Below are 17,813 nucleotides of genomic sequence, written 5' to 3'. Positions count from 1 at the left end.
ATTTCTCCCAGAGACACAGATTCCTATGAAAACTCGACGCAAGGGAATAGAAAGGAGCCATTAGGCTTATTAAACTTCTCTTTGGCTCTGCTTCTTGGTGCTTTGTAGGCTGGGTGCATGTGGACACATATTAGCACGTGGTCAGAAAGGGGCAGGAGAATAAGCTCCAGAGATGAAATAGGGGTTAAAGTTGATATTTTTCATAAATTATCTCTTATGTGAGACTCTCCAAAATGGTGTGGGGTCTGGGGACAAAGTACTGGCTGGGGGGGAGGTTTCTTTCCAGATTGAAACATAATTCAGTCTATGAAGTGTTGAAAATGCTGTACTGGGATGAGCTGTGTGGGTTTTGTGAGAAGGGTGATTTATCTGTAGCTGCTTCTCCTCTTTCCATCATGTCTCCGCTCCTGTTCCCCATGTTTAACACAGTAGAGCTTACGATCTGCAAGGCATTATGCGAGGGACCGTGAAGAATACCAAGACCCCTGGCCATGTGTGGTCCCTGCACTCTAGAAGCATGGTCAGGTGGTTCCTCCTGAATAGATTTGGTCCTAAAAGCTGAGGGGAGGGGCCCCTGGATGGTGTTAGGCAGGGAACCTGGAGCCACGTGACTCTACTCCCCTTCCTGTTGCATGAAGACTCTACTCCCCTTCCTGTTGCATGAAGGCCCACACTGGGGCCATTTTGTTCCACAGGAGTCATAAGTCTCGTTTTTTTTTGTTTTGTTTTATTTTGTTTGAGGCAGAGTCTTGCTGTGTTGCCTGGGCTAGAGTGCTATGGCGTCATCATAGCTCACAACAACCTCAAACTCCTGGGCTCAAATGATCTTCCTGTCTCAGCCTCCCAAATAGCTGGGACTACAGGCATGTGCAACCACATCCAGCTAATTTTTTCTAGTTTTAGTAGAGACAAGGTCTTGCTCTTGCTCAGGCTGGTCTCGAACTCCTGAGCTCAAGCAATCCTCCTGCCTCGTCCTCCCAGAATGCTAGGATTATAGGCGTGAACCACTGCGCCCAGCCAATAAGTCTTAAGTAAGATCCAGGAAGTAAAATTCTTAACACTCAGCTTATAGATCAGTGAGTTCTGAGCTCTTTAACATGTCTATCTCTTCTTCTCACCCTCCTAATAATTTCATAGAATTGAGGACAGGGAACAAAAAAACTCACACGGCTACAAATTGCCTTCAGCTGGTAACAGAAGAAACTGATTCTGGCCTTTAAAAATCACAATAGCCCATAATACCCTTCCTAGCAAATGAAGCTACACATGAACTGGACTTGACACCTGGGGAGCTAAGCCCTGTGGTATGGAGAGCACCTCAGCGCTTCTGCCTCTTGCACATCCTTTTCTGATCCTGCCGGTGAGCCAAATGCGGCTGATCTCACTGATTGTATATACTTGTCATGATGAGGAAGCTGCTGGGATCAAGGCAGATGGCCTCGTTGCAGAGAGGGGAATTGATGATGCCAAATTTAAACACAGGGAAAGATCTGTAAAAGCTGCGTACCTGCTCAGTGTGTCACTGCCCAAAAGGCCTTAAACTATCCTAAGGCCATTTGAACAATTCCCAATATTTTTGCTGCCAACATCTTGCTTAAGGAAGGGGCTGTATTGGAAAGAGTCACCTTCAAAAATATAAGAAAACTGCTTTTCTTCTAAAGAGCTGTTTGGCCTGGACAAATTTTTCTTATATATCCACACTGAAAGCATAGAATGAAAGGATTTTCATCAAATTGGACTGTGTAGTATGAAGTCTAGACCATAAGCCTGAGCAAAAATTTATTTGTTTAAAAAGAAAAGGGTTTGGCAAGTGATTGAATAATCTGTAAAAGATTGCTTGGGCAGTGTTTAGCTCATGCAAGAAAATTAACCAAGGAACTTAGAAAAATAGATTTGCATTGAAAGCAGGAAATGTGTTGATTATAAATTGTTTTTTTCCCAAATGTGATAATGTATGCAAAAACATTTTGAAACCGGTGAGTCTGTGCAAATGTGAGGTGGGATTATGATTAGTTGTTCACGTTCATTCCACACTCAGTATCTATTGAGTTTTGCAGCTGCAGCCATGCCATTTGGTAGGATGGAGTTAGTTTATATTATCACCAAAAACTTGAAATTAAAAACTTAATCCCTCCAAAGAGCGAAAAGATGGTCTCAGTTAGCTGTTAAAAGTTGGTAGTTTTGTATTGTCTCAAAGTTTTGGACAGTTTTGTTCCATCTAGCTATCCACAGTTATATCCTGCAGGCATATTCTCTGTTGATATTTTTCCACTTTCAGATAACTTACCTGGATTATACTGTATCAGATATAAGATTTGACAGGAGGAAAAAATCCTCCCTTTATTCCGCCCTTTCTCAATGAGCCAGCCTACACAGTGCAGCCAAAGTGCATACTTTGCCACCTCCTCACACTGTTCATCCTCGGGCTTCAGTGACGAAACACAGAAACTGCATATGCCAGACAGCCGAGAGCTTGCACTTGCCTTTTCCCTGGCCAGCTGCAAAAGAATATTGTTAACCAGTGCCATCGTTTCTTCCCCTTTTAGAGAAATCACCCTCCACATCCCAGATATGAGAGATTAAACACTTTCTGATTTCCTCTGACTAATAATGTATTTCCTAAGAAACCATTCCAGCTGGTGAGTGGCCTGTATTTCCCTCCTCCTGCTATTGGAAGACGACTGGCATCCCCTTTGCCCTGAGAGGTTGTGGCCCACTCAGAGGCAGGACCCCCGTGGTGGCAGCTTCCCAGGGGTTCTCATGTCTGGACTCTGCAGGGCAGCCACCTGGTCTACTTCACACACTTTTGATAAAACATTGTTACTTGGCTCTTGTCTCCTGCTGAGAATCTCATTTTGGACCTGCAGTCCTGCAGCAGCTCTTCCCGGCTGCGCCTGCTCCCCACCTGAGGATGAAGCTGCATAATCGAACCCTGTGACAGTTGACAGTAAGGAGCCCTGTCATCTTTGGGAAAGGCCCTGATTCTCACCAGTAAAGTTGTTTTTCTGAAGCTGTATATTAATTCCTCCTGGCAGCTGTTACCCTCCCTCCTGCCTCTCAGTAGCAGAGATTAGAAGAGAGCCCCTAACGTGTTGTCTGTCTGTCTGCTTCTCATTCAGAAGAGTGAGCAGCGGCCCCTTCCGGATGAGGTGAAGCGCTGAAGCAACCCTCACCTCCCCTCGCCTCCGTGGCGTCTCTTCTCCTGCGCCGCGACCCCTGGCCCTCTCTGTTCTGAAAGCTGGTCCGCCCTCTCCGACCCCACTTACCGCTCAGCAGCCCGCATATCCGCCGTGCTTTTCCCGGCCTTTCACTCACTGACCCTGCACCGTGCCTCCCTGTCCCGTCGACACTGCTCCGCTGGCGCCGCGGCTGGGGACAGTCACAGACTACGCGGATCCTTCCTCCATTGAGAGGCTGCGCCGCTGACCCCACTGAGTCCGTTCTAAGGCCTCTTGCCTTGCCACCCCCAGCGCAGCCCTGCCTCCCGGCTTCTACAGGGAATCCTCTCTCAAACTGGAATGAAAACACTGCCATCCAGGGGAGCTTTCCCACCTTCCCGTCGCTCCCTCCCTGGTCCTGTAGCCATCTCGGCATCGTTGCCTCCTCACGCCGTCACCTCTGCTCTTTGTTGACTACCGTTTCTGTCCAGTGCCCTCCACCGGCGGCTTATCTTAGGCCCTTTCAGTTCCAAATGATAGAAACCAAGCAAAGATGGCTGAAGCCATAAATGGCAACTTTATTTAAGTGCTTGGGATAATTCTCATGGGACACTAGGTCAGAAACTTGAGTGGCGCTCACAGGGACTGAACCCAGACATCGGAAGCTGTTAGGGGCCCAGGCAGCTCTCCCTGGGCCGCACCGTCTGCTTCTCACTGCAGACGATTTTCTTTGCTTCTGTGTGCCTGTGACGAAAGAAGGTCACCCCAGAATGTCCACACTTTTATCACCTCATTTTTAAGTGAACAGGGCCAATTAAGGTAGAATCTCTGAATTTCTGAGAAGGGAAATCTGATCAGTCCGGCATGGGGCAGGCGGCTTTCTAGGATGCAGTTGCCTCTACAGACTAAACTGGGCTCAGGAGCCTCCCACATCTACCTTGAGGTTGGGCTAGACATAGCTCTCAAAGGGAGGAGTTCCCATGTAATGTTCAGACGTACCAAAAATACCTCTGCATGTGCTACAGCAGAGAATTCTAAAATGTTAGAACTGGAAGAGCCCTGAGAAACCATCAAATCTAGACATTTAATTTCACAAGGGATGAAACTGAAGTATTAGTTAAGTGACTGGCCTAAGGTAACTCAGTCCGCACTCAGTAAATATTTTTTGAATTATTGAATGGAAGACAGTTATTTCTGAAGAACTTAAAGGATCTTTAACAAAGAATAGTCTGTATCAATTTTTGAGGTCAGGAGTATTTTTGACTTTAACTGAAAGATTAGGAATGGATTTGAGGATAAATTATTACAATATCACTAATATCCTGACAGGTGATCTTCCTTTAGTTGCTTGTTTTCACCCAAATGAGAGAACTCTCAGCAACCGCGGCAATGTGGCCCCTGGCCTTCCAGTGGAGTCTCGAGTGCCGGACAGTTAGAAACCAGCAAAACAGGCGCTGGCTCCTGGGCTAAAAGGCACCAATTCAGTGGAGAAGCTGTTGATCTCAACTGTTATACCTCAGCCATTGTTCACAATCTGGCACAGAATTAATCCCTTGAGAAAAGGATGAAAAAACGCCATTCAGCACAACATAGTTTGTCATCGCATGCATAATGCAGACTTTCCAATTAGAATGCTACAATTTGGAAACTTTCTTCACAGACTGATGAGAGAGCAATTATTTTAAAGAAGGGAAAACTCAGTCCACTGGGTTTGCCTCGAGTCACTTCTGACTCAAGCCGCAAAGACAAGAGTTTTGAAACATATTCGTTATTGAATTTTGTATCAAAAACACCGGCAAGGAGAGCAATTAGTTGCTGTAAACTGAACCCCTGGTAATCAATGGTATGTAGCCAGCCAGAGCATTTATGGAAGATGTAAGCAAAATCACATCTGCTAATCAATTTAAAAAAAAAACAGCACTTTACTGCTTTTAGGAAAACTCCACAATGAGAATAGGGAAGATGGAGGAGACAACATTTAATAGCACCAGGCATTTCATGCAGTGCTCATTAGTTAGAGAGGTTTGTGGCAACAGCTAAACACGGACCCGATCTGCATCAATAGATCTTGGCCGGCAGCTTCCTTTCTTCAGCCCCCTTTGAAAATGGCTTCTGGTGTGTGGGGGGAAGTCTGTGGATGGAAGTGTGCTGGCTACCTTTAAGGAGCGCGTCTCAATTAAGGTCATAGGGAGTGTCTGTCCTAGGCAAGCTCACCGTGCAAATATTCCCTGGCCAGATTACAAATCAGAAATATCTCTGTGTTGATGTAGGTGCAAATACATAAGAAAACACTTCGCAGGCAGGGAAAGAAGTGAAGGGAGTTGGTGGGTTTTTCAGTTGTGCCTTCTCAGAACAAAATTCCTCTCTGTGGGAAAAAAGAGATTAAGCCAATTATTTTCTTCAGCTGCGCTTTGGGGTTTTTTGTTTGTTTTGTTTTGTTTCAGTCAAATCAAGAAAGGGATTTTCATTCCTGGCTAAGCCTAAATTCCAAGCAAATATGCATCCTGGCACATAAATTAGAAAGTCTTTTAAAAACTCCACAGCATAGTTGAGTCTGAGCCTTAGGCTTGATGACCTGAGATCCATCAGTGTCCCTTTTGCACTCAGGAGTCACCATGACCCCACATTTCCAGCCCCCAGGGACTCCTAATAGAGGAATAGAGAGGAGCTGTCTCAGCCAGTATATGCACTTGGCTGCTGTTCAGAAAAAGGAATTTAGGCCAGGAGAAATTATTGAGGTAAAGATCGATAGACTAAGCTAATAAAAATTAATATCCTCAACATGCAAACTATGATAGGCAGTGGATTAATACCCTTTAAATAGAGAGGACATTTTGTAAGTCATTAACAAAAGGATAAATATAAGTAGAAAATGGGTAAAAATGTTCAAGTTCAATGATAAGTAAAAAACTGCAGATTAATGAGATATATTTCATCTATCAAATTGGTAGTATTTTTAAACATAATACACCAAAACAGGCATTTGTTATACACTGCTTGTAGTGTTAGTATAAATTGATATAGATTTTTGTTTAGGGTTGGGATGAAAAGAGGTACACAGCTATTTTGCGGTATATATCAAAGCCTCATAATGTTTATATACCTTACTCTAGGAGTTTCACTTATAGAAACTTTCAATAATCATAGATTTAGCTAAGAATGTTCATCACAGAATTTTTTTGTAACAGTCAAATGTTATCAACTACTTAAGTGTCCAATAATAAGAGACTGATTAAATAAATTACGAGGTATCCATACAGTGAAATACTATGAAGTCAGCAATATGATGTAGAAGCATATTTGATGATACAAAAAGACATTCATAATAGACCATTAAGCAAACGAAGCAAGTTATAAAGAGTATGCACTGTGTGTATGTGTTTTAAAAGTTACTGGAATTGCAGATGGTCTTCATTTTAAAATAATAATTTGCCGTGAAACAAATTAGAGGACTTTATAGAATAAGCAACATATAGGGCATGCTATATACAACTTCAAAAATTCTTCTAATATTCTGTCACTCCAAGAATCTCTACTAGAGCATTTATGATACTCATAATTGGTCTTCCATTTTTATCTTCTCCATATGCCATATCCTCAAGGCAGTCTTTTCCCATGAAATATTTTGAGATCTGGTTAGGTTCTAGTCCAAAAGGAATGGATTGTTTTCATTTGGATACTCTGTAGAAACACTAACTCATGATTATCTAGAAAGATAGCAGTTACGATAAACCTGGCTCTCCATAAATAATTCAAAATCCCATTGGGAAAAGTATCCTCAACACTATCTTCCAATAAACCTGTTACTGGAGCTGTTAAATGAAGAGTATGATGAATTAATTTGAAGTTTTTCCCTAGTTTTAATCTACTGTCACAGAATTACAAGTGATTTCAGCCCAGAACATGTATGGAACGTACACCATGAACAGAGCCCACATGTGGGAAGTAGAATTTTTTTAAAAAGAGAAAGATCAAAAGTCTTTCTAATACGTTTATAATCAAAATGAGAGCCAAACATAGAAACAAAAAATACACTTTAAAAAGTTACCCAAAATAAATATAAATTATTAATAGCATAGGCTAACTTCATAAAAGTGCTGAGAGACTAGAATAATATTTGTGGAGATGACTAACGATGGAAATGATTCACTTTCTCATCAGGCAAATTGTGTAACCTAAGAGCAGAATTTTTGGACACTTAAGAACAGTGAAGTGGAATGTGTTCTGATTCATGTAGAGTACTTTGAGAGATTGAATACTGAGGTGAATTAAAGGGAATCAGTAGGTGTCATCTGTTTATGCTTTCCAAAACCTTTTAACAGTTTTCTCCACTTAAAATATGAGTTCCAAAATATTAGATAATGTGGGTTTAGTCATTGATAGCAAACGGAATTACAACTGAAAACAAGGAACAGAGGGTAAGGGGAAAGGAAAACCCAGGGGCAGTCCTAATCCTCAGCAATAGCTTTATAGGTGACACTAAACTGAACTTGTGGGAAGGGTTTTCACTGATTATAATTGCAAAATTAAAGGAAAATAGTACAACTACCTTTATAGAGTGATAGGTTACAGACTGTAAATTATGACCTAGACACATCAGCTGGGAGTAAAGGAAACATTTGGCAGCAGGATTTTAGAAATGGGGTTTGGGTCAGGATACCAGGTTGGAACCCTGTACCTACCACTCACTGTGTGAGTTTAAACAAGTTACTTAACAGCTTTAAGCCCTATTTTCACCATCTATAATTTGATAAGCAAGCAATAGTGCTTGCTAAAGAATATTTAGGAGAATTTAATAAAATAAATTGTATACAGCATTTAACACAGGGCCTGATGCACAGTTAGCATTAAAGAAATGTTGGCTGTCATGATCACTATTATTGCTGTCATTACAAGGAACGTATTTGTTCAGCAAACATTGAGTGTAAAGTTCTGTGTGCGAAATTATGTCAAGTACTGAGTATAGAAAAATCAGTGAGACATAGGCACTGCCCTCAAGGAGCTCACTGTCTATTCTGGCAGGTGGAGGAAGCAAACACACATGACCAACTAGAAAACAATAAGACACATATTATGTACGGGAAGGACTTTTAAGTCTGAAATCATAGAAAGCAATGATCTGTTTCCGCTGTGGCACTGTCAGAAGCAGGATACTGACCCTGTATTGCAATGCTCAAAGTCTTTTTTTTTTTTTCAATTCTTATATTTTACATTGAGGAATAACATAGTGCACAAATCTTTTATATATAGCTCAACGAATATTTACATGCATATATACCTGTGTAACTACCACTCAGATCAAAACTAGCACGGGTCCAGCATTCAAGAAGATTCCCTTATTCCCTTTCCCAATTGATATCTACCCCAGAGGTATTCCGATTCCTGTCACCAACAGGTAAATTTTGTCTACTTTGAGCTTCATGTAAATGGAATCATACAGTTAATGCTTAGCTTCTTATCTGCGCAGAAAAGGGGGATAAGAAGAACAGAACCAAGATAATCAGTTTCTAAAAAATGAATAAGAAAGTTTTACTAATGAATATATGTTTGCTTGTATCTAAATCAGATAATCTTACGGAAGCTATGCCGAAATTCTGGTGAGAATGAGATGGAGCCTAAAACATGATAATAAAGGTCATGGGGTTATCACCAAGTAGAAAATACAATTAGAAAAATCAATTAGAAAGCACAGATTCCCCCATGAGCAGTGGTCAGCCCAGCCAGCCTGGAGAGATCTGAAAGAAGCAGGAAGGATGACTTAAGGACATCTACTCCCTCCTAAGCCAATCTAAAGAATTTTGCCACTAGGGGGACAGGCTGCTGGGGATTGGGTGATGTATAAAATAAACTCCTAAAGAGATAAGCCTCTCGCCGCAGACCAACTCCATCTGTTCTCTTCATACTTTTGTCGGAATTCACTTTCTTTTTCCAGTCCTGAAAGTGTGGTAGGACAAAGGATGCAGGTGAGAGGGATAGAGTAGACAGATTCCCTGGTGCCTGCAGCCTAAGGAAACAGCCAGTTAGAACATTTACAATTTTATGTCTTTCCCTTTGTTCAGGTTACTACTCTGGGACTGTGATGATCGAAGCTATAGCTACTACGTTGAGGTTTCTACCAACCAGCAACAGTGGACAATGGTTGCCGACAGAACTAAAGTCTCCTGCAAGTAAGTTGCATCCTTTCAGGAATTTATTCCATTTGGAATCAGGTTCCGCAGAAGATTCATAGAATCACCAATTTTTTTTTTTTTTTTTGAGACGGTCTTGCTCTGTCGCCCAGGCTGGAGTGTAGTGACATGATCACAGCTCACTGCAGCCTCAAATTCCTGGGCTCAAGTGATCCTCCTGCCTCAGCCTCCCAAGGAGCTAGGACTACAGCTGGCATGCACCACCACACCTAGCTAGTTTTTTAAAAAAAAATTTTTTAGCAATGGGGTCTCGCTATGTTAGTGAGGCTAGTCTTGAACTCCTGGCCTCAAGCGATCCTCCCACCTGTCTTCCCAAAGTGCTGAGATTACAGGTGTGAGTCACCATGCCCAGCCTGAATTATGTTCTTATTTGGAGGTTGAAAATATATTTTAGTGATCCTTTACTTCAGTTTTAACTATTAAGTACTTACATGAGAATTTGCTTAATGTGACCAAACAAGATTTCTCTATCTTGCAGTATGAACTTTACTCACACTTCTGAAAATGACATGTGTACCTAAACAGGGAAGAGAAAGACATTTTCCTTATGCAGTCCTTTCTCAGATCCTCCTCCCATATCCCCTACTATCCCTTTAGGATTTTGTTCTTCCTTAGAGAATTTTGCGGAAGTAATACACACTTTAGTAGTTATTCAGGAATTCTAGTCTATACCCCACACTTATATTGTTCTTAGGGATAGCTTAACTATTTCTCTCATCTCAGTGTTAGCTGTGCTGTTACATAAACTAAGGAAAGCCTTGTATCTTAGGCTCTCCACAGGCAAACAGAGGCATTTAATGCCTACGGCAGTGAGGCTCTGTTTGAGTTTGCCGGGTTGCAGGAGAAGCTAGGAGGAAGGATTCTGTGGTTCTAATCAGCGAGCATCATGGTGTGTGGTGGGAGCTCAGTGCCTTTCTGTGTAGAGCCGGAGTCTCTGAGAGGCAAGCTAGAGCAAAAGGCTATTTCTTTTTCTTTTTTAAATTGAGATATAACTCGCATGAAATTAGATAGAATTCACCCTTGTAAAGTGTACAATTCAATGGTTTTTAGTATATTCGCAGAGTTGTGCAACCATCACTACTATATAACATTTCAGACCATTTTCCACACCCCAAATAGAAACCTCTTCCTCATTAGCAGTCACTCCCCATTTCCCTTCAATTCCCCCAGCTCCAGCATTCAATTTCTGTCTTTATGTATTTGCATTTTCTGGACATTTCATACAAATAGAATCATATAGTATGTGAGCTTTTTTTCTGGCTTCTTTCACTTAGCATAATGTTTTCAAGGTTCATCCGTGTTATAGCATATGTTGGAATTTCATTTCTTTTCATGGCTGAATAATATTCTATTGCGTACGTATACCACATTTTGTTTATCCATTCATTTGTTGGTAAACCTTTGAATTGTTTCCACTTCTTGGCTATTATAAACAATGCTGCTATGAACATTCCTGTACAAGTTTTTGTGTGGACATATATTTTCAATTCCTGAGAATAGAATGGCCAGGTCATCTGATAACTCTATGTTAAACTTTTTGAGGAACTGCCAGACTTTTCCAAAGCAGCTGCACCATTTTGCATTCCCACCAGCTATGTATGAGGGCTCCAGTTTCTCCACATTCTCACCAACACTTGTTGTTGTCCATCTTTTTGATCATAGCCATCCTAGTGAGAGTTAAATGGCATCTCAGGGTGGTTTTGATTTGCATTTCCCTGATGGCTAGTGATGTCGAGCATCTTTTCATGTGCTTATTTGACCAAATTTCTTAATAGCATTAATGATGCCTTGTCTGATGCAATGTGTGACACCATCACCACTATTATTATAGTAATTATCAGATAGCATGTTTATATTGGTTAGGTTAACACTTGGTGCTATAACAAATAAGCTTCACTATTTCAGTGGCTTAGCACAATAGTTTATTTCCCAGTCATGTAACAGTGTGGATGTTCCTGGTTGTTTAGTGGCTCTTCCCAACAGGTGACTGAGGAACTCAGACAATTTTCATCTTGTGGTTCTGCTATCACGTAGGCCCTCATCAGCATTAGCTGCATGTAGCTGGCAGAAGGAGAAAGAATAGAGAGAAGGTTCTGAAAAGCCTTGGCCTAGGTGTAGTGTACATCCTGTCCACTCACATGCCACTTCCCAGTGGAGCGTAAATCTTGTGACCGTCTCTGCCACTTTTTCAAGGAGCAGAGCTGAGATCTAAACCCAGGGCTCTTGCCACTATAGCACATTGCCTCCTGAGACTCAAAGCGTTATTACTGAAGAGGGCTAGACCAAGCTAGATGATGAAAAGGGGGAAATGAAGTGGTTAACTTATTTCCAATATCCCGGAACCCTTTTTGTACAATGGAAAGCCTCTAAGGCCCACGAACCCACCTTTTGTCTTTCCGCAGTCTGTTTATTGGGTCCACGGCTCCCATACCAGACCCGCTGCTTCCTCGAAGGTTGTCACCTTTTACATGTCATACTGGTTACTGCCATCTCTTCTGTCATTTCATGTTATAAACTGAATTCGTCATCTCTTTTATGTCCCTCTGTTGAAAATGCAATACAGTGTGAGTTTTCAACAAGAGCTGGTTGACTAACTATTGACCAGGTACATGTTATAATAATTTTGTATTTAGTTAAATGGTTTTTTTCTTGTTTCAAAAACTCATTCATTCATTAGATCCTCTCCCAGTAGCTTTGCATTAAGTTGTCAACATTTTTTTCTCTTTTTAATTATTTCTTTCCATCAGTTGGTGGATTTAAATAATTTATATGTTTTTAACTTTGTATTTTAGCACTCAGATGCTATAGCAGTGTTTTACACATTAATAAATAAATAATACGTTAGAAGACAAGAGTACCAGCAAGAAGGCAAGTACCTGTTAACCCGCTAAGAATTTTATGTTTATAGGCATAATCTGAATCTTTTGTACCTCCCATTTTCAAGTTAGGCCTTAAGAAATATAGAAGATATGCAAATGATAAAAGATAAAAGATTTTCCTTCTTAACTGATATACTCCGGAGCAGACCTCAAGAGAGGATTCTATTAGTGTCGAGAATTATAGCCTGCTCTTTGTTGAAATAAAGTGTGTGAATCATGTTATAGGTGAAATTATATGGAATCTTTAAAGATCCCAACTCTGCCTCTTGATAGCATTCTACCAAGTTGCAAAACCAGATCACAGAATTTTGCTGCCCTCTGGCAAATCCCTAGGGAATGAGATTCTCCAGTGTCTCTTAGCTCTGCTCCTGGGGTGGGGTGTTTTCTTTTATAGCCCTCCTAAGTCCTTTCTGCTATAGTTGGAGCTTCTCTTGGTTTGCTTTTAGGATAAAGGGTCATTTTCTATTGTAAACGATCCTGTTTTTGTAGTGACTAATTTTTAAAAATTACTTCTTTCCCCTCTTTCTTCACATGATCTAATTCTATACCCTCTAGCCTTATTTCAAAAGACCTCACTGTCTAATTACTGATTTCTTTTCTCTGCTGTCCTCTAAATTGCTGAACTCTAAAACTGTTATTTAAGATCAATTTTTTAATTATAAATGTAAAACATGCACATGGAAAATTAAACAGTATAGAAGAATATATGTGAAAAGCAAAATTTTGCCTTCCCATCTTCTGTTCCATTCCTCAGAGATAACTACTTTTGACCCTTTAGTTTTTTTAACTTCTCAACCATAAATAATATTTTATACATGTTTAATATTTTATACCTGTTTAATTTATCAACTTTACTAACTTCTTGCTATTAAAAAAAGAAATTTAGCTCACTTAGCCACTCCTTATTTTTGTTAGTTATGTTTATTTTTAGTTCTACTATTTATCTTTTAAAATTAAACTATATACTTAAACCTCTGTTTTTTATGGACATCAGTTATGGCAGCATTTCTTGACTCTCTGTTGATGAGGAAATTACCACCCCTACATTTCCCTCTATTTTTCCCCTTTCTACTTCCCATCTTCTATTAGTTGTTTTATTATATTGACATTGTAAATATAGCAAAACTATACTATATAAATAGTTCTATACCTTATAGTTAAATCTTCCATGTGTTACCTATAAATTGACCCAGAAAAGGAAAAACCACTAAGAACTCCTTATAATATTATGATTATGTAAACATTGTTCAAGACAGATCTAGTAATTGACCGGAGCTAGGGTGAAGAAAATATTGTTCTATGTCACTAAATTTGTGCTCCTCTTGGAAGAATTGTACTATGTTCAGATCAAATAGATTACATTTTTTGTAAGTGTTCAGAATTATTCCACATGTTTAATAGCTGCATATTAGACAGCTTTTTGTTTTCTTGAAGTTCCTAATTGCTTCTTTTTCCTGTTAGAGAAACTTCTGAAGCACCTCTCTATAGCTATGGTCCTAAAATTTCTTTTTCTTTCCTATCTAGACTGGTAACACTGTTTCTTTGATTTCTTTTCCTTTTTGTGAAATATGGGAAAAGGGTTAGTAAAACCCTTTTCCCTTTGCATGAGATATTGACTTTGGGCCCAGTTGCCTTTCTAGATCTGGTCTTCCAAAAACCTGATAGAAATGAAATGTCAGCTGTGTTATTAAGCCACATTGCTTGGGATAAAAATTACCCCTGATTGGCAAATTACATTTGGCCTGGGAGAACTGTAAATACCCATATTTCACTAAAAGAAAAAGAAATCAAAGAGACAATATTACTCACCTAGATAGGAAAGAGAAATATCCAAAGCTACAGCTTTGGGCCTCCCTACGTGTGATGACTTTTGTAACTGGGCTTATTCCTTGTGATTCTGGGATCTGTGCTTGTGGAGCTGTTGTAAGAGATGTTAGTTTCTCTTTGGAAGTGAGGCCTCTAAGCCAGAGAGTGTCCACACCTGCCGATTGTTGGATCTTATACACTCTTATTTGAGCTGTCACCTGTAGGCCAAAAAGCATAGCTCGTGGACAGTTGTGCAGCCTGCTGCTACAAAGACTCCTGCTGGGAAGAAGTATCTAATGCTGTCCTGGTAGCTTGCTGTGTTTCCTTTTCTCTCTCTGGGTGAATCTGAAGCCATGTATGGCTTGTTTAGGTCTTTTGAGCCTGAACATTTTAGTTAAGAAGCTAGCTTGTGGCTATTACATTGCACAGAGTAAATGTATGGGCAATTTCTTTTTTTTTGTCTTAGAGACAGGGTCTTACTCTGTCACCCAGGCTAGAGTACAGTGGTGCAGTCGTAGCTCACTACATCCTTGAACTCCTGCGCTCCAGTGATCCTCTTGCCTCAGCCTCCCAAGTAGCTGGGACTCTAGTCACATGCCACTACATCTGGCTAATTTTTCTTATTTTTTTAGAAACAGGAATCTTGCTATGTTGCCCAGATGGGTCTCGAATTCCTGGCCTCAAGCAGTCCTCCCACTTTGAACTCCCAAAGTGTTGGGATTATAGGTGTGAGTCACCGTGCTCAGCCTGTAGGTAATTTTTTTTAGAAAATGTATGTGGAAAGCAAATTTTCAGAATTCCTGCATGTCTGAATCATAGTTTGACTGGGTATAGAACAGCTTTTTTCGGAAGTTTGAAAGGTTGTATTTATTGCCATGTAGCATCTAATGTTGCCGATGAGAAACCTGACAGAAATCTGATTCTTATTCTTTGTGGTAATTTATTTTCCTCTATAGAAGCCTTTAGGATCTTCTCTTCAGCCTTGGTGGTCTTAAGTTTCATGATGACATGGCTGGGTGTGGATCATTTGTCATTCATCCTGCTCGTTTGCTTTAATATGGAAATCTGCCCTGTTGTCCTCAATTTATAAACTAGTAATATTTCATATGCTTACCATTTTCTAGAAATTCACCAAAAATTTTCATTTGCTAATGTCCTCTCCAGTTTTCAATATCTTTATGAATATATTTCCTTTGTATTTCTTTAATGGCGTGTCAGTGGTTTCCAAGAAGGGAGAGAGGGAAATGTGACTATAGTCTCAGCCGTCTTGCACCCGAATTCCCAAAAGCACTGCAGCATCGCTGACTTGTAGTCGGCTGTTGATAATCCCCAGTGACCCCGCATCATCGTCCTTTCCGTCCTTGTGCTTTGCTGTGCCTCTGCCATGTTGTATAGCTGTCTGGTTTCCTGCCACAGTGTACCCCCTGACATACTGACCTCATTTGTGGTCATTTATTAAACCCTTTCTTTACTTTGTCATGGTCCTATTAAATAATAATTGTGTCTGCCAAAGTATTAGTGACCTCAGACATCATCTGTCTGAGACTGCCCTTGGCAAATATTCTGGCAAATGTAAATGATTAAATATAAAAAATTAAGTAACAATGAAAATTTCCTTTTTCCACTTGAGAATTCTGTGGTCCTAATATAGAACTACCTGGTCTTTCTAACTTTTAGCTTCTAATTTTATTACAAGTTTTCTATCTGCCTGCCAGATTTACCATCCAGGCTACCTTCTGAATTAGTGTTTTTCTCAACCTAGATGTTTATTAAAAGTGACATTGCAAAGAGTTTCTAATAACTTTAGAAAACACATAATAAGATTTCTAAAAAACAGTATACAAAATTATAGAAGTATTATGCAAGTAGGAAAAAAATTATGGAAGAAGAAAACTAAAGGGAAATGTGCCAAAATGTTAATAATGAGTGCTTTGTATAGTGGGGTTATAGAAGTTATGTCTAATTCTCAACATTTTTTGACCAATCTTCATGTAGTTCTTTTAAAATCTAAAAGAAAACTCTATTTGAGAAAAAGTTTTTCTTGCTGGAGTCATAAATGTTATGTGTGCTTGCCATTATTTATTTGAGTAGCATATGCTGGCAGAGTGGCATGGTTTATTCACCGCTGGCAATAAATCAAATTAAATAAATGCTATACACAGCAATATCCCAATCAGCTTTTCAGAACTTGACACTACTTACCCCAAGCACGATTGTGCTTCCCCGAAAAGGACACTTGAACCACATTTTCCCTATGCATCACAGCCCAGTTCTCCTTCTTCCTTTCCTCGGGATCCTAAAGTCCGTTTCCATCTGAGTTTCCCCTCTCAGAGAGGCCTGGCCTACTTGGGGAGGCTGGAGCACCCCTTCAGAGCAGGTAATCCCTACAGCGTCCTAACGTTAGGAAGTTTCTCCCTTGTGCCTTCCCCAAGAAGCACCTTGGCAGTGCTTGGAGGCCTGCTTGTGTGCCGCCGGGTCTTTTTAGCATGATTATATTCATCTCTGAGAAGCATTGCATGTCTGCTTGCTGAATGCCCTGTCACTTAGTCCTGGGCTCTGTTTCTGTATCTGGTGATTCATTAGGAATCTCAGAAAGAGAACTCATGCTTCTGCCTCTAATTGCTGCAGTGGCTGAGGGAGGACCACAGGATACATTAAAGATGGTGCATTACAGCTTCAGTAAACTCTCCCTACATACAGCAAGATTGAAGAACAGTACAATTACACCTAGACAATGTACTTTGCCTGCGATTTTCTGCATCTTATTTGCCATCTTCTTTGTTAGTGACAAAGTTGAGAATGCTTCTTTCACCTGCTTTCTTAGCTTGACACTTAACAGTCAGGTTGGGTTGGTTCCAGGAGGTCACTGCTAACCATGTGATTTGGATATTTGCATAAAGGACTTGGTGTCACTAATGTGGCGCAACAGAAAGAGCAGGTTGTAAAGGAGAAAATGTCTTCACCACTGATACGACTGACGAGAAGCAGTTCGTAGTTAGTGTTGAGTTTCCATTTCCAGGAAGAGATTGAAGCTCTTGACTGTCACATAGATCCTGCACTGAAATATTACTGTTTCTTGTGAGTTTCTGCCGTGGTAACAGACGGGGCTGTTCTCAGATTTCTCTTTCCTGCCAGGTTGGAGGAGTGTGCTTGCTTGTTCCTTCTAGAAGTGTGAGCCAATTAATGGGCTCTGGTTGTGTAATTGTCACTTTTGAAATGCTCGATGAAGATTTTATTTTTTTCTTTTCATACTTAATTCCATTTTTCTACATAGCATTTGACAGTAATGAAAAAAGCCAGTCATGTTCTTTCTGTTGTTTTTTTTTTAAAGGGCAATATTGGTGTTAATTTTGTCAAGAGTTTTAGAACTTGAACGATAAAGAAACATGTACCTGTAAGAGGAATGGGAAAAATTGGAAAAAAAAAAAAAAACCCCAAAATTCAGATAACATACACACACAGAGGTCAAGTCTGATCCTAGGCAGCTCCTTGTGTTAATAATGAGATATCAGAGCTTGCTCTATAGAAGGCATCTATATGTTAGACCATATTTGGAGACACTTGTTAATGAAACTGTTATTTATGGGGTTATGAAGTACCATGAGTTGATGAATAATTTAGAGTTGAAAACGTCCATAGAGAGTCAGCCAGTCATGCCTGCACATTTAGGGGGACTTACTTTTTGTATTGCAGAAGATTTTTATGCAAAAATTTACCCATATGTTGGAAGGCACACAGAAAGTGGATTTTGGTGCTAAAAGTATGTGAACTGTCTGAGTTCT

At 40.2% G+C, this 17,813-nt stretch overlaps 1 protein-coding gene across 3 annotated transcripts in view; it reads left to right on the top strand.

The window, feature by feature from the left end:
* The window catches only part of BTBD9 (BTB domain containing 9), a 386,775-nt gene that overhangs the window by 301,572 nt on the left and 67,390 nt on the right, over positions 1-17,813 (top strand). For all 3 annotated transcript variants that reach the window (XM_069487430.1, XM_069487432.1, XM_069487431.1), the window contains exon 9: positions 9,218-9,325. In XM_069487430.1, the coding sequence (XP_069343531.1) occupies positions 9,218-9,325 (108 nt within the window). The remainder of the gene's footprint in view (positions 1-9,217; positions 9,326-17,813) is intronic.

Source organism: Eulemur rufifrons, chromosome 15 (assembly GCF_041146395.1).
Source record: "Eulemur rufifrons isolate Redbay chromosome 15, OSU_ERuf_1, whole genome shotgun sequence".
Lineage (NCBI taxonomy): Eukaryota > Metazoa > Chordata > Mammalia > Primates > Lemuridae > Eulemur > Eulemur rufifrons.
Note: the sequence above shows the minus strand (reverse complement) of the source record. Positions and strands in the feature narration are given on the sequence as shown.